The sequence below is a fragment of the Ictalurus punctatus genome, chromosome 9 (assembly GCF_001660625.3).
Source record: "Ictalurus punctatus breed USDA103 chromosome 9, Coco_2.0, whole genome shotgun sequence".
Classification (NCBI taxonomy): Eukaryota; Metazoa; Chordata; class Actinopteri; order Siluriformes; family Ictaluridae; genus Ictalurus; species Ictalurus punctatus.
The window spans coordinates 31808422-31824447 of NC_030424.2; the positions used below are offsets into that span (position 1 = coordinate 31808422).

A 16026-nucleotide genomic window follows, 5' to 3' on the forward strand; every position below is an offset into this window, starting at 1 on the left:
TAAAAGAGAGACTTCTGAGTAGAACCCAATCTGTAAGTGAACCCTTTACACACCATCCAAAGAACCACAGAGGGACCTCTATTTATAAAGTACTGCATGTAGGGTTCTGCATACAGTAGAACCCTACAGGATCTTTCAATTTGTCCATGTAATGTAGTAACATAGATCCATAAATCCAGACCTTCTCAAGGAACCATTGGTACAGAACCTGACAACAGATTGCTTCCTTATCCGAGCCGGACTATCCAAAGAACCCTGAGGAACCCTTATCTCTAACAACGGATCTCAGTATTACACCGTCAGCCTCAGCGTTTCAATAGAATTTTTCATTTTGTATTGTTGTTGCGTTTATATCACCGGATGCTCCGTCACTGCATTACCCAGCATGCACTGCGCAAATACATCAAGTAATCTGTTGGGGTTTCTCAGTGAGCGGTGTTCAATCCGTAAAAACTCTTCTTGTTGTAAGAGGAGGTTGAGTCTGCATGTTTTATGCTGTATGTGTTTATCATTACGCGTTTTAATTATTATTTACAGTCACTGATTTACTGATAAACATCACCACGGCCACAGGTGTTCATTTTCTGCATCGTCCGGTTAAAACGAATTAAACCAGTTCACTATCCGTTCTCGGGCTCGACAAAACTCGGAAGCTTTCAAAAAGAAATATAAAATCAGGTTGTGTAATAGAGATACTCCAGAAAGTCCAAAAACAGCAGAATCCAGCAGCACGTATGGACCACGTGCATGCCTACCATCTTCCACTCTGGCTCTAAAAAGCACAAGCCTCGTGTCCCTCTTTTATTAGCTGTCCATATTATATATATATATATATATATATATATATATATATATATATATATATATATATATATATATATATATATATATATATATATATATATATATATATATATATTTTACTAATGTACTCTCTTCCACCGTGAGGGCCAGTCGTTTTCCACCCACTGCTGAAGAAGCCGCAGTACATCAATACGCTGGTAGAACTGGCAGAGCTTGGTGAGTTCCGTCACCGGTTTCTGGCTGTAGCGGAACAGGAACTCCTGAGTGGGACTGTGGGAGGTCGAGCCGTGCGTCCGCTGCTCCAGCATCATCAGCTCGTCGTAGCTCATGCCCCAGCGACTGGCAAAGTTCTTCCAGTTCTTGACGGTGTAGTGCGCAGGGTCGAGCTTCAATCTCAGCGTGTAGAGAAGGTCCTCATCGTCCAGAAGGTCGCTGATTTTGGGAGGTGGAATGGAGCAGAGGCACTTCTCGCAGGAGCTTGACAAGCACTGGAGATCTTGGGTGAACTCTGAGGTGGAGAAGTCGTGATGGTTATAACGAGTGAAATCCTTTGATAATAATAATAATAATATTAATAATAAGCGATACAAGGAGGGAGAAGTGTCAGGCGTACCTGGAGTAATGGATCCTGGACAGATAAATGCACTTGCGTCATTTTCAACAGGCTGCCGCACAAGAGAACAGCGTCAATTTCGTGTTTTATTTAAAATAAAATCAACAATAAACATCGCCATCATCATGTGACACTACAGGCCTGCACTTGTGAGAAAACTGGGAATGAGACAGCTGTACACTAACACATTCTCTCCAGAGTTTTTGCTGTGGTGAGCAGCATTAAATGTTGTGTAAACTTCCAGAAACACACACATCTCCGTCCACTGTAACTTCCCATGAACAATCACTTTTCTCACGGATGCTGCAGCACAAAGTAAAAGATAAATAAAAGCAAACAAAATATCAACAATGTTGGAAAATGGTTTCATCTAGCACCCCAAAGGGTTCTTCTGGGAATAAGATTCCATGTAGAACCCTGCATATGGTTTCCTTTTTAGAAACAATCCCAAGTAGAAATGATTAAGAAAGCAAGACCATGCAAAGAACCTTTGAGGAACCCGTTTTCCCACACATTGTAAGCTTACTGCTGAAGCTCCATGCATAAGGAGCATGAATCATGCTGGTTTTTCAGTTAGCTCCTCAGGAGGAACCTTTATGTGGAATTTTATATGTGGAACCCTACAATTGGGAGTTATTTATAGTTATTGATCTTTTTAAGGTTTATCAGTAACTTCCCTATAGATCTGATTGAAGTGTTAGGCTTGCTGATGAACCGTACTTTCTAAATTTATCCTACACTGTCTTAACAACTAGAACCATTAACCATCCAAAGAACCCTTCAGGAAAACGTTTTTCCTCAGACTGTAAGCTTATAGTTGAAGCCCGATGTGAATCAGCATGAGTTGTGGTTTGACCTCAAAGCTCTAATGAAAACACGCTGTTCTTAATCACCTTAATGATCCTGTTAATTCTGGAAACTGCATGAATTGTCTTTCAGTTCTCTTTGAGAACTTTTCCAAAAAAATAAATAAATAAATTGTATTTGATATTTTACATATCACCTGGTTCACTTTCATCTAAACATGCAGCAGGGACAATTTGAAAGAAAACTCAAACTAGGTCTAAAAACACCTGAGAACTTAACACAATTCTGATCAGACGTACTCGGAGAATATTAATGCAATATGAAATTCTTATTAATTTATTCACAGGTACATTTCACATATACCTTTTTCACATACGCAATTTGGTTGTGTTGTAGTTTTTGTTACTTTGATAATAAAAGAGCATCTGTGAAACCAAACAGACTAAATGTTTTATTGCTAGAAATTTCTCTGGCTTCTTAATTTTGTTCCAAATTGACACAAACATTTGCACATGACCTTGTCTAAGACACATTAAAACTAATAATAGTTAGGCATGTAGCTACAGTTTAAGAAAAAAAAAGGTCCATTTAGTACCTCAAATGGGTTTTTGTTCCTGTGGGAGAGATTTAAAAGTTCTTTGTGGAACCCTGGAACTAAGAGTCTCTCTTTGAGAACCTCTTTTTTCTAATAGGGTACTTATTTCTGAAATCATTTTTATTATTTTAAAAGTTCTCTATTGATTTTCAGCAAATTGTTGGACTTTCTAAATTTATCCCAGATTATTTATGACCAAAGAAAACTTCTGATTTCTGTGGGGTCCCTAAAAATAGTCAACTAAAATTTTTTACCAAGTTATTAGATCTAAAAACAATCAGAACTGAATGGCTACAGGAAATGACAAAACTGCAGCTGAATGGGGGGGGGGGGGACAAAAACAAAAAGGTTCTTCAGAAGATCTGCTACCACATTACTCCAACGTTCTCTGAAACCAGTTTTCCACAATCCAGTTAAAACAGAGCTCTGTGCTGTGGTCCAGTTTTTTATAAGTTTCTGCCTCACACCTGAACTGATGAGATCACCTGACACCAATTAGCCTCGTTATCGTCCCGGCATTTCACACATACACATTAATCTACAATGAACTTGGTCTGAAAATGAAAATAAATGACTAAAAAGTGTCAAAAAGGCTAAAGCCCTCGGCCCTACACAGAAAAGAAACAGAGTGTTCAGTGTGACATGTACGTACACGTACACTCATAACACCCAGAGAAAGTAATTGCAGTGTGGGGTTTTGGCACGTCTGAGAATAAACTTCCTGCAGGAAATGAAGTGTAGTAAACGGTGTGTGATCACACAGCTCTGGTGAGGAGGAGGAGGAAACTTCACAGCAGTCACAAAGAGGAATTAAAATGAGAGAAAAACAATACATCATTTCACATGTAGAAATGTGTAGAAGGTGTGTGTGTGTGTGTGTGTGTGTATATATATTGTATACACACACTGAACAATATCTGATCAGCACGATGAGCAGAAGAGGCAAGACTTCTGCCAGTTCTCTAAATTTATCTTTCTCATGTGTTACCATGTGTTCACATAAAATAAATATATTTTAATTTAAAAAATTAAATATTACATGAAAATAAAAACATGAAAAAGTTCAATAGTTCAGTGATACTTGTAACTGAAGTTCTACAAATTCCAGCAGAGAAAAAGAACATGTTTTAATCTAACCGACTGCTATGAAAATACTGACCTGATAACTCAGCAACATTTTTTACTTATGAAAGAAGGACATCACACTTTTTATCCATTTATAGTTACTTTTCATGAGACAATTCACTCACCTGCTGTATTCGGTCCATGGGAGGTGTGAGGTATCCCGGAGGCACTGAGCTCAGCTGTAGAGTCACGTTATCTACAAAATTGATAATAAACGATAGCACTTACTCACAAACTACTCATACTCAACTTTACTGATAGTAATTCCCTGCTCCTGTCGGGCTTCATTCATCATTCTTTTATTAAAGTTGTGTGTACAAACCAAACAAAAAATTCCCGCCAGATTTTCTCCGTACTCTCGTGTGTGTACTTTGATAAACACCAATCAGCTGTGAATTACCTCGCATGTTCACGGCACATTTACACGTGCCCACAAGAGCCTCCATAAAGCTCACAGAGAGCTGGAAATGATCAAATGGTGATTGAGCGGTGAAAGAGCGCCTCCTAAGCACTAAATCTTCCACTAATGCAGCTCAGCCACTGCGGAGCGTGGGCTACTACAGACACACACTCACTCCTCCGTTACGAATAAACGGCTGAAATGAATTCTCTTACAAACTTTTCCCCCTGAAACTAACACCCCATGTCTTGTGTGTAATTGATCATGTGAATAAATAATTAGGATTAGATTTTATTAAATACATTTCTTTCTTTTAGATAAACAGCGCTGGATTTCCAGTTTCAGTTTGCACGTGGATCTGTTCAACCCTCAAACAGCTTTAGATCCTCCATGAAAAGAAGGATTGGAAAGAATAATTAAAGGCGCTACCTGTCATACCACACCTGCATACCCCCCACATACCCCCCTCCACCCACTCACAGATCCCCCCCCCCGACTACTCCACGGGGTATTTTGTTGCTCAATAGGTGATGAGTGTAAAGATTAACAACAGAAAAGACAGTCTCAGCAGTACAGGGAGGAACCACCGTGTGTCAACAACGACCGTCTACATGTCTGAGGCATGAGGCAGGTCCGAGATCCGACAGCGAGACTTTAGAGCCGAGGTTTTAATAAACAGCCGAGTCATTAAACTGTCAATCTTATTAAATTAGTGTTGTAATATCCTAAACCACTCATACACTCAGGTTACTGTTGTTAAATAGAGTTAAAGGTTTCTCTATTAACCTCTGTTATGGAATTATTTAAAAAAAATAATGTCATATTTTTAGTTAAAATGGACAAATTTTAAGGCTATGGAATATATTGTTTGTTAATTATCACAGTAATTAGCTCCTGATTCACTACAATATCAAATTAAATAAACTTAAATAACTTAAATAAACTTAAATAAACAAATAAACATATTAGTAAAGTTAATATTTTATGGGTATTTAGAGAAAAATCTGTGCAATCCAATAAAATACATTTTTATTAATTGGTATAATCCCAAATTTTATTTAATTTTTTTTCAAAAATGAATTAGAGTAATCCTTAAAATTTATTTTTATTATGTAATATGATCCCCAAATTTTTGTTGTTGTTTTTTTCCATTGGTGTAAATAAAAAAAAGAATAATTTATTAATTGAGTAAATGCTCCAGAAAATGGTTTATTAAATGGCGTTTCTCCAAAATGATTTCTATTATTAATGAGTGAAATCTGAAAAAAAAAATATATTTTACAAATTGCGTATTCCAGATTTTAAAGAAAATGATAATACACACAAAAAAGATCAATTTCCCAAATTAAATTTTATTAATTGGCAAAATCCCCAAAAAGAATTGTATTCATTGTGTATTAATTCTACAAACCGATTTTTATTCATTGGCATAATCCCAAAAATGAACTATTAATTGTCATAATCCCAAAATATGTTTTTATTCATTGGTGTAATCCTGTAAATATTTATTAATTAATTTGAACTAAATTGACGCAGATCAAACTTTGACTACGACACAGTACAGAGTCGCCAGTTAAGAATCTGCGAGATAAACTGAAATCTGCAGTGAAATATAATTATAATTATAAATATAATTATAGTGTAATATGTTGATCTATAAGATGCTGCCATACTGAATAAATTATCATGAGCAGGTTTGTGGAAAGAACAATGAACTGACGATGTTTAAAAATGACGCTGATTAGACAGCAGCAGTGACATAAAGTCCATGAAGGAAATAAATCCTGATCCACATCTGATTACAACAAACTAACTGATTAAATCTGCTTACACGGAATTTAAACACTTTCCAAAAGAAATATGCCTCATACTACCTTCCCGGCTAGCTTGTAAGCTATTATGCTAATCCTTGAGAGTTGCTAGCTTAACGAGGAGGAGGTTATTTCATGTTGGTGCGCAGACTGAGAAACTAGTTGTAAATATTTATCTACTAGCAAAGTAATGTTAGAGAATAACCTCAAAGATGTAGCGAACATTGAAGATTAGCCATCAAGCTAGCTATGTACGTATTAGAGAGAATACACCAAAGTAGAGCTAGCTAGCTAGCTAGCTAACATTCGAGAACATTCTCAAACATAGCCAGATAATGATTGATAATGTCGCCAACACTTTTAACAAACTAGCATTAAAGAAAACCCACAATGCTAGCTAGCTAAACGCAGACTCCTTTCTTAACATACGTAGCATACAATGTATATTTATAATTGCAGACTCGAGGCTGCTAACATGCCCTGATTGTCAATAAAGACAATTTGTTTGGGGATTTGATCATATTTATAATTAGCAGAAGATGTGAATTTTCAGTGTATTTAAGCTACTTTGTCTATAGCCTGTAGTGGAGCTAGCTAGTTTTGACTAAGTGTATTTTCTTTAGTTTCAGTAACTAAACCTAGTACACTGATGATGTCTTAGTGTTCAGTTTATTTGACTTGTTATTTCTTTAGCAGTAGGTATTAGAGTTTATTAGCTAGACAATTTTAGCTTCATGTTAGGTTATGTAATATATATCATGTAATTGAACCCAAGCACTAGCGTGCTAGCTAGCACTCGCCATGTTTAATATCTGTATGAAAACTGACTGAGGCAGAGGTGTTGGAAGAGGCTGTGGGTGTAAAATCCCGCGTTACCGTCTGGATCAGTGACTTGAACGGGGTAGTTGGACTTCAGAGAGCGAGACTGAGGGAGAGAAAAGAAAAGAAACAAGTGTCACACTTTTTATTCATCATGCAGAGACTCCACACATGCACACACACACACACACTCACACACTCACACACTCACACACACACACACACACCTGACAGTGATTCGGTATTTCTCTTATCCCTCTTTTTTCCCTGAGTAGAGGCATATTTGAACAGATAAGACACATTCAGACTAATGAGGTGAGGACAAGCTGAAGCACATCTCCATTCCAGCACAGCACAAAGACCTGACTCACCGCCTCGACTCACCGCCTCGACTCACCCCTTACTTCACTCCTGACCGTTATATCATTCTGCTGAAGGTGGTGATGAGTTCTCTAGAACAGCGGCTCTGACAGTAGCGCAGGTTTATATTAACACACTCGTACTAATATGTTATGGTTTCTATAGTAACGACAGACAATGTTTTCTGTAACAAGTTACTGTTGATTATTTTCCTCTAACAGCAAACCCCTAAATGTTTTATTCCTCTTACACCACAGTAATTTATAACAGTCACAATTTTTATAATACTTTTTATCCATTTACAGTTACATATAATGTTAAGTTACTTCCTGTTCTCACTTACACTATAGCAGCTATAAACACTCGTTCCCTCACCATCCCTCGCTTTATTCTCTCTCTATTCCCTCTCTCTCTCTCTCTCTCTATTCCCTCTCTCTATTCCCTCTCTCTATTCTCTCTCTCTATTCCCTCTCTCTATTCCCTCTCTCTCTCTCTCTCTCTCTCTCTCTCTCTCTCTATTCCCTCTCTCTATTCCCTCTCTCTCTATTCCCTCTCTCTCTATTCCCTCTCTCTATTCCCTCTCTCTATTCCCTCTCTCTCTATTCCCTCTCTCTCTATTCCCTCTCTCTATTCCCTCTCTCTCTATTCCCTCTCTCTATTCCCTCTCTCTTTATTCTCTCTCTATATTCTCTTAAAGTTACAGCTTTACCTCTGACACTGGAGACTCCTTCCATAAATGTTACATAAACATTTCCTAATTTTGAGAAAACTTATTACCGTATCAATGTTTTTCAAATGTGTCACTGTTACTATAGAAACCATAACGTGTTAATATTATAGGTTATTATAAAGCAGCGCTACTGTCAGAGCCGATGTTCTAGAAAACTTTCTGACCAATCAGAGTGCAGGATTCAGCGGGGAAGTGGTCACTAATCAAGCATAACATTTACGTCACATATGCAGCACATATAACAGGTAACTCGACATAAATACTGTACGTTTGGGTTCATTTAAACAGATGCGGAAACAAATAAATACGATTTTTTAAAATAAAAGCTGTTTTATGAATAAATATATTTAGTAAAACCTCGTACCGTGTCTGTAATGAAGCTGCTGGGATCGACATCCTCGACCGGCTCAGAGGCGATCCTCCCTGTTAACAACAAAGCGGTGGAGTGTTTATAGAGCAACACACACACACACACACACACACACACACACACACACACACACACACACACACACACACAGAGTCATGTGTTTCAGTTCAGCTCCGTCCTGTATCTTTGCCATTGTAAGAAATTGTAAAAAGGAAAATATTCGCTAACATTGGAACCTACAGCAGCTTTATTCCTGCTCTCTCTCTCTCTCTCTCTCTCTCTCTCCCTCACTCTCTCTCTCTCTCTCTCTCTCTCTCTCTCTCCCCCTCACTGTCTCTCTCTCTCTCCCTCACTCTCTCTCCCCCTCACTGTCTCTCTCTCTCTCTCTCTCCCTCACTGTCTCTCTCTCTCTCTCTCTCCCTCACTGTCTCTCTCTCTCTCTCTCTCCCTCACTGTCTCTCTCTCTCTCTCTCTCCCTCACTGTCTCTCTCTCTCTCTCTCTCTCTCACTCTCTCTCTCTCTCTCTCCCCCTCACTGTCTCTCTCTCTCTCTCTCTCCCTCACTGTCTCTCTCTCTCTCTCTCTCTTTCCCCCTCACTGTCTCTCTCTCTCTCTCTCTCTCTCTCTCCCTCACTCTCTCTCTCCCTCACTCTCTCCCTCCCTCTCTCTCTCTCCCTCACTCTCTCCCTCCCTCTCTCTCTCTCCCTCACTCTCTCTCTCTCTCTCTCTCTCTCTCTCCCTCACTCTCTCTCTCTCTCTCTCCCTCACTCTCTCTCTCTCTCTCCCTCACTCTCTCTCTCTCTCACTCTCTCCCTCTCTCTCTCTCTCCCTCACTCTCTCTCTCTCTCTCTCTCCCTCACTCTCTCTCTCTCTCTCCCTCACTCTCTCTCTCTCTCTCACTCTCTCCCTCTCTCTCTCTCACTCTCTCTCTCCCTCACTCTCTCTCTCTCTCTCTCTCCCTCACTCTCTCTCTCTCTCTCCCTCACTCTCTCTCTCTCTCTCACTCTCTCTCCCCCTCTCTCTCACTCTCTCTTTCTCTCTCTCACTCTCTCTCACTCTCTCTCTCTCTCTCTCTCCACTCTTTCCCGGTCTTCCCAGGTTCCATCCTGATCTCACGTTACGCTGCATGTTCTCCACATGTGGGTTTCCTCAGGGTTCTTCAGTGTCTTCCAACCTTCTTCCAGAAAACATGGCAGTAGGTAGATTAGTAAGTAAATTTTCATCAAGGCGTGAATGAGTGTGTGATGACAGACCGGAGCCACATCAGGGTGTTTAAGGTTTCAGACTCCAGATCAGACCTCCACCCGGACCAGGATATGCCTCGGCCATTAGGCAGTGGAGGTGTTATATTTTCGAGTCGTCCGTCCGAGATTCTCCTCGGCGTGATTTCTCCAGAGCGAGCGGATGAACGTTTGTAGGATTTATTTGGAGCTTCATTCTAACCTGCAAATGAACCTTAGAACTGATCCAAACAGGGTCAAGGTCACAGCAAGGTCAAATGTCTGAGATTCAATAGCTTCCTTCCTGTTTGAAGTACTTCTGGCATACACATTACTAAGAAGAAGGAGTAGACTGGTTGGTGGTGGTGGAGATGTTCCCATCAAGTTCTACTGGTTTGGTTCATCATCCTTATTCTATTTGCCACCTGCGTAGGCTTACCATCAGACAAATTTCACTAACGCGCTGCCGGGATATCTTTATCATAACAGCTGATATTAATGTTCTACAGCATCCACGGTGACGTTTTAAAAATGATCCAGGCAAACATTTGTAAGAAACATGATCATGAAGATTAAACGGATATGCAAATGAGCGAATATCGTCATCAGGTGACTTCTAGTGAACTTCTGAGCATGCTTTAGCTAGAGACAGAAAACACACAACCCGTTTCATCTCCGAAATGAGACATGGACTGGTCTTTTTTTCTGTGTTTAAAGAAAGCCTCTCAGATGAATCGTGACTCCTGAAATCAGGCCGTCATTGTTTCTCCGAGGTGCAGGGAATGCAGGCGGCGTGTAGCAGCGTGTTCAGGATGAACTTGAGGAGATGAAATGAAAACCACATCATAATATACGACTGCGAGGCTGCCCGTGCGCTCACACACACACACACACACGCGCGCACGACCACCCATACACACCCAGTTACAGGAAAGACAAAGAAAAAATGTGTGCATTAATAATAGGCGCCAATTTTTACTGCGATTACAGAAAATGTTCGAGCTGTTCTGCTCGTGTGAATTATGAACCGTCCGGTCATCGTACACACAGAGCTCCTTCATCAGCCTCAAGACAGCGAGAGAACGCGTGCATTAAAGACAGATTCACAAAAATATCACATTTTCTCAATCCTACACCTGACTCTGATTTATCTGTGGCTTTATAACCTGAAAATTATTTATACGGGTGTTTTATCTTCACTTTTTCACTTTATGATGCACAAACAAACAAATCCTCCAGACCTGGAGCTCGGAACAGACTTCCAGATTTTTCTTTCTTTTTTAATTGTATTTTTATAAAGGTTGCCCGTTTAAAGCTCTATCGGGAACAGAGAGCCCCTTCGCTATACAGAGAAGTTCATGAGTATAGTCTCGTAATGTGTGTCAGGTCTGTAGATCAGAACCTGGAGATGGTTAGAAGATGTTTATGGAAGTGAAAACGAACACAAAGTTCCTCCTGCTTCATAAAAACACGAGACCTTCACAGTTTCTCTGCCGCAGAAGCCGAACTGACTCTGGATTAAAGAACGAGAAGGAGATTCAAATGTGTGCATTAAATCAGATTGGCTCTCGCTTCCATCCTGCGCTGAACACAGACAAAACCCCAGGACGGATCTCCAGGTCAGACGGAGACGGCGTAGAGATCATTACAGTAAGTGTGGGGAAGCAGACGGTGTGTTAGAACCACACACAGCCTTCAGGGTTCCTCTGTGACCTCCTGACTCCGACTCTGAACCGCTTGGGTTTGTGCTCACACTTTATCTGGTCCAGTCATGAAAACCAACATGTCCTGAAGGACAGTCTGCACGTGCAGGATGATAAAGGGGTGTGGCTTGTTTAAAGAACTATTAAATAATTATTCAAACCTATTATTCATGATCGTATCGCATAAACGAAAGAACTCCTCTCTGACACGGGTAACGATATCCTTCTGTTATATTCACGCACTTTTACGCCGATTCCGAGCTCGCTTGGGGGCGGAGCTTATAATCACGGGTCATGGAAATAAACGCAGTTTGTCGTGTTACAGAGGAACAGTAGAGAAGTGTAAACTCTGTACTGAAGATGTGGGAAAACTTAAAGTCACAGCTTTACCTCTGACACAGCGCTGACACTGGAGACTCCTTCCATACACGTCACATAAACATCTACGATTACACACGAGCTGTTGCTATAGAAACGATAACGTATTGAAACAGGCGTGATCTGATGTGCAGCTGCATTTCTGTCAGAGCTGCTGTTCTGGAAAATTAATCAACACTTCCTGATGTCAGAATTCAGCAGCGCCGTGGTGCAGAGTTTCACTGCAGAACGTAGACTTTTTATTTAAATAACCAGCCGTCTGGAAGAACTTAAAGCAAACATCAGTTTTCTCTCTTTTGTCACTAGACTTGTGTGATATTGATTTGCTCACCGTTTTCTATAAATCGTGATAAACGATTTAATCGTCAACCAAGAGAACAACAGAAACAAAAGAAATACGGAGAGTCAATACGGAGAGTCAATACGGAGAGTCAATACGGAGAGTCAATACGGAGAGTCAATACGGAGAGTCAATACGGAGAGTCAATATGCAGAGTCAATACGGAGAGTCAATACAGAGAGGCAATACAGAGAGTCAATACGCAGAGTCAATACGGAGAGTCAATACGGAGAGTCAATATGCACAGTCAATACGGAGAGTCAGTACGGAGAGGCAATACGCAGAGTCAATACGGAGAGTCAATACGGAGAGTCAATATGCAGAGTCAATACGCAGAGTCAATACGCAGAGTCAATACGCAGAGTCAATATTGAGCGTCAATACGGAGAGTCAATACGGAGAGTCAATACGGAGAGTCAATATGCACAGTCAATACGGAGAGTCAATACGCAGAGTCAATACGCAGAGTCAATATTGAGCGTCAATACGGAGAGTCAATACGGAGAGTCAATACGGAGAGTCAATAAGCACAGTCAATACGGAGAGTCAATACGGAGAGTCAATACGCAGAGTCAATACGCAGAGTCAATATTGAGAGTCAATACGGAGAGTCAATATGCACAGTCAATACGCAGAGTCAATACGCAGAGTCAATACGGAGAGTCAATATTGAGAGTCAATATGGAGAGTCAATATTGAGAGTCAGTACGGAGAGTCAGTACGGAGAGTCAGTACGGAGGGTTATTTCGGAGAGTAAATACGGAGAATCAATATGGAGAGGAGTCGGACCCCGGAACTCGGCACAACACCGGCATGCCAGTAAAGAACTAGGTATTTAATCACTTTGTAATTATCATCACCATGAACATTATGTGTAAAGTGTTCGATCTGAAAGTCTTCAGTGTTTCAGTAAAAAAACGTTACGGTTTTCGGGTAATGAATACATGGGACCGGTGTTCGTTTTGTACGAGCGTAACGTTAGCTAGTGTTGGCTAAGTGTTACACATACACTGTAAAACACGATCGCTCCGTTAGTTATATGCACTCATTTCTTCTATTTAACTCGGCTGTCATGAGAAGTTTTGGACACTGAACTCAAGTTTATAAGTTTTCAAAACGTTTTTACTGAAAGTAATCCATTTTCTTGAGTTTTTGAGTTCTGAGCTGATCTTCAAGTTGACTTTATTCGTGTTTTTAAGGCAGCAGGTGACCCTTCGTTTCTGAGTTTAAACACCTGAAAGCTTTTACAGTGTACTGACAGATTTTATTTCACAATTATGAACCTCAAAACATCCGGCATTTTCCGTGACAGAAAGCGAGAGCGAGGGGGAAGGGGGCGGGGCTTCCAGTGGGTCGGTTAATATTGGACAGTTTACAACATGTAAGTAACTGTCAGTCAATCCAGATTCACTTGCTGATTGGCTCGTGTGCTGTTTTTATTGTGGAGGGAAAGTGTATCGAGTGAACGGTGTATTTCTGAGTGAGAACTCGCACTAGCGTACTCCGACCTTAAATTGTGGCGCTCCTACGCCCTAACCCTAATCCCTAATCCTAGCCCCTAATCCTAACACTAACCCCTAATGCTAACCCCTAATCCCAACCCCTAACCCTGGCCCTAGCAGGTCTGGAAATGTAATATAATCAGAGTAAACATCACAAGATATTGTGTATGGAGTGATATAATATCTTATTAAATACGCAAACTTCTCACAAACTACTGTAGAGAGCGAAAAGCATTAAAGCTGATTATTTTCCTCGAACAGCACGCTCCCGAGTGTTTTATTCCTCATACACCACGGCACTTTATTACTCATTCATTATTTATTACAGAACAACACGTCATTTTTTTATCCATTTATAGCTACATGTAACATGGTGGAACATCTGTCAGACAGGTCCGTACTCGATGATCATTACCTCATCATGTCAGCGAGAAACAGTGAAACTCCTCTGTCCTGAAAACTTACAGCTTTAGCTCTGACTGTTCCTAGCAGAACCCTTTCAGTAAGAACCATGAACTACAGTCTATAAAGTACCCTTAGACAGTGTAGAACCCTACACCGAGTCTTTCACTACCAGAAAATACATCACGTCACCTAAAAGCCTTTTTAATAAGCTAAGAACACGTCATTATTATTCTGTAGAACCCTACAGCTGAGTATCCCCCAGAAGAACTGTATATAGAACCCTTAATAGAACTAAATATCCAGAACCCTGAGAGGATCTCTGAAGGTAACGAATCTCCCGCTGGTGTTCCTCGGCATGTAAATGATTTTCTTTTGAGTTCTGAAGACATGAAGAGACGAATACTTCAGGTTTCAGATTTCAGGTTTCACCGAGACCTCATAATAACGATTCTGTATTCAGTCTAGACGTATTTCAGAGTATTGTGTGTGTGTGTGTGTGTGTGTGCGCGTGTGTGTGTTATAGATTTATTCTATATGTTCCTGCAACTGACTAAAATTGTGTGTAAATGTTGAAGAGAATAAGGAGAGAGAGAGTAAAGAGAAAGACAGAGCAAAGAGAGAATAAAGAGAGAATAGAGAGAGAGAATGGAGAGAGAGAATAGAGAGAGGGAATAGAGAGAGAAAACAGAGAGAGGGAATAGAGAGAGAAAGAATAGAGAGAGAATAAAGAGAGAGAATAGAGAGAGGGATGGTGAGGGAACGAGTGTTTATAGCTGCTATAACGTAAGTGACAACAGGAACTAACTCGCTTCATGAATATTAGATGTAACTATAAATGGATAAAAAGTAGAAGGTGTTGTCATGCTGTTGCAGTGGCAGATCGTCCACAGCGGCAGTATTCATTTCTGTTTAAATACTAATGACCTCTTTTGAACGAGCCATGATTTAAAAAAATGTGACAGATGTAAGCTGATGTTCTTGTGGTTTGTGCGTCTTTCCAGATGTTGTGTAACGGTGGTGCAGCGCGCTCACTGCCACATTTAGCTCCATAGAGTTATTATTGCCTAGTACTAAAACATAGGAACTGCAACAAATAAGCACTAATAGAAGGCCATTAGGGCAGGAACCAGGCTGCCCCGTGCTGCCCCGTGCTGCCCCGTGCTGCCCCGTGCTGCCCCGTGCTGCCCCGTGCTGCCCCGTGCAGCCCCGTGCTGCCCCGTGCTGCCCCGTGCAGCCCCGTGCTGCCCCGTGCTGCCCCGTGCTCAGGGGCGGAGCAGAGGACAGGACGGTTTATCACGTCACACGTGGATAAAGTACAAAATAATCAGCAGTATTACAGAGATCATATTATTATTATTATTATTATTATTATTATTATTATTTCCGATGATGATGATTATTAATTAAGAAACAAAGCATAAAAGTATTTAATGAGGCTGTAGGAGTTTAATCTTCAGAAATATGAACATATTTAATACACATTCAATAATAAATCATATGTTTACCTTTTATCTAAAAAGAACTCACTCATAAATGTAATATAAATTCATTTGTTCACACCACAATCATTGTGCCTTTGTTGACAAAAAAGCAGTTTATTTCTCATTATTATCTTTATTTATTTATTAATTAATTATTATTATTATTATTATTATTATTACTTACTGCATTATTAAGCTAATAGTATTTCTCATGGAATAATCCTACCGTTAGCTCATTAGCTGGCCGGTACTGATACTGAACACATGATAATCTTACAGCATAATCATTTAATATAATATAATAATAATTGCCATGTGCACTACCGTGCAGGCGCGTGAGTGAGAGAGTTTTGTGACTCACCGAGCGGCTCGTGCAGCGCCTGTAAACTCATCTTCAGAGAGAGAGAGAGAGAGAGAGAGAGAGAGAGAGAGAGAGAGAGAGAGAGAGAGATCCGGTACCGAGTCCGTCACCACTCCACTCTAACCTGTACTCCAGCAGGAGGAGAACAACACCGGGCGCGTGAGGAGAACAAATACTCCATCACTTCCTGTGGGTTACCGGTG

The 16026-nt window shown here is 40.3% G+C and overlaps 1 protein-coding gene across 1 annotated transcript; it reads right to left on the bottom strand.

Moving 5' to 3' along the window:
- Positions 1 to 910: 910 nt before the first annotated feature.
- On the bottom strand, positions 911 to 16026 carry edaradd (EDAR-associated death domain). Its single transcript, XM_017476451.3, has 6 exons — positions 15824 to 16026; positions 8429 to 8487; positions 7032 to 7080; positions 4070 to 4140; positions 1418 to 1469; positions 911 to 1312 (listed from the first exon to the last, which is right to left on the bottom strand). Exons 1-6 carry the CDS (start codon positions 15852 to 15854, stop codon positions 924 to 926), a joined length of 651 nt encoding a protein of 216 aa, XP_017331940.1. The 5' UTR covers positions 15855 to 16026; the 3' UTR covers positions 911 to 923.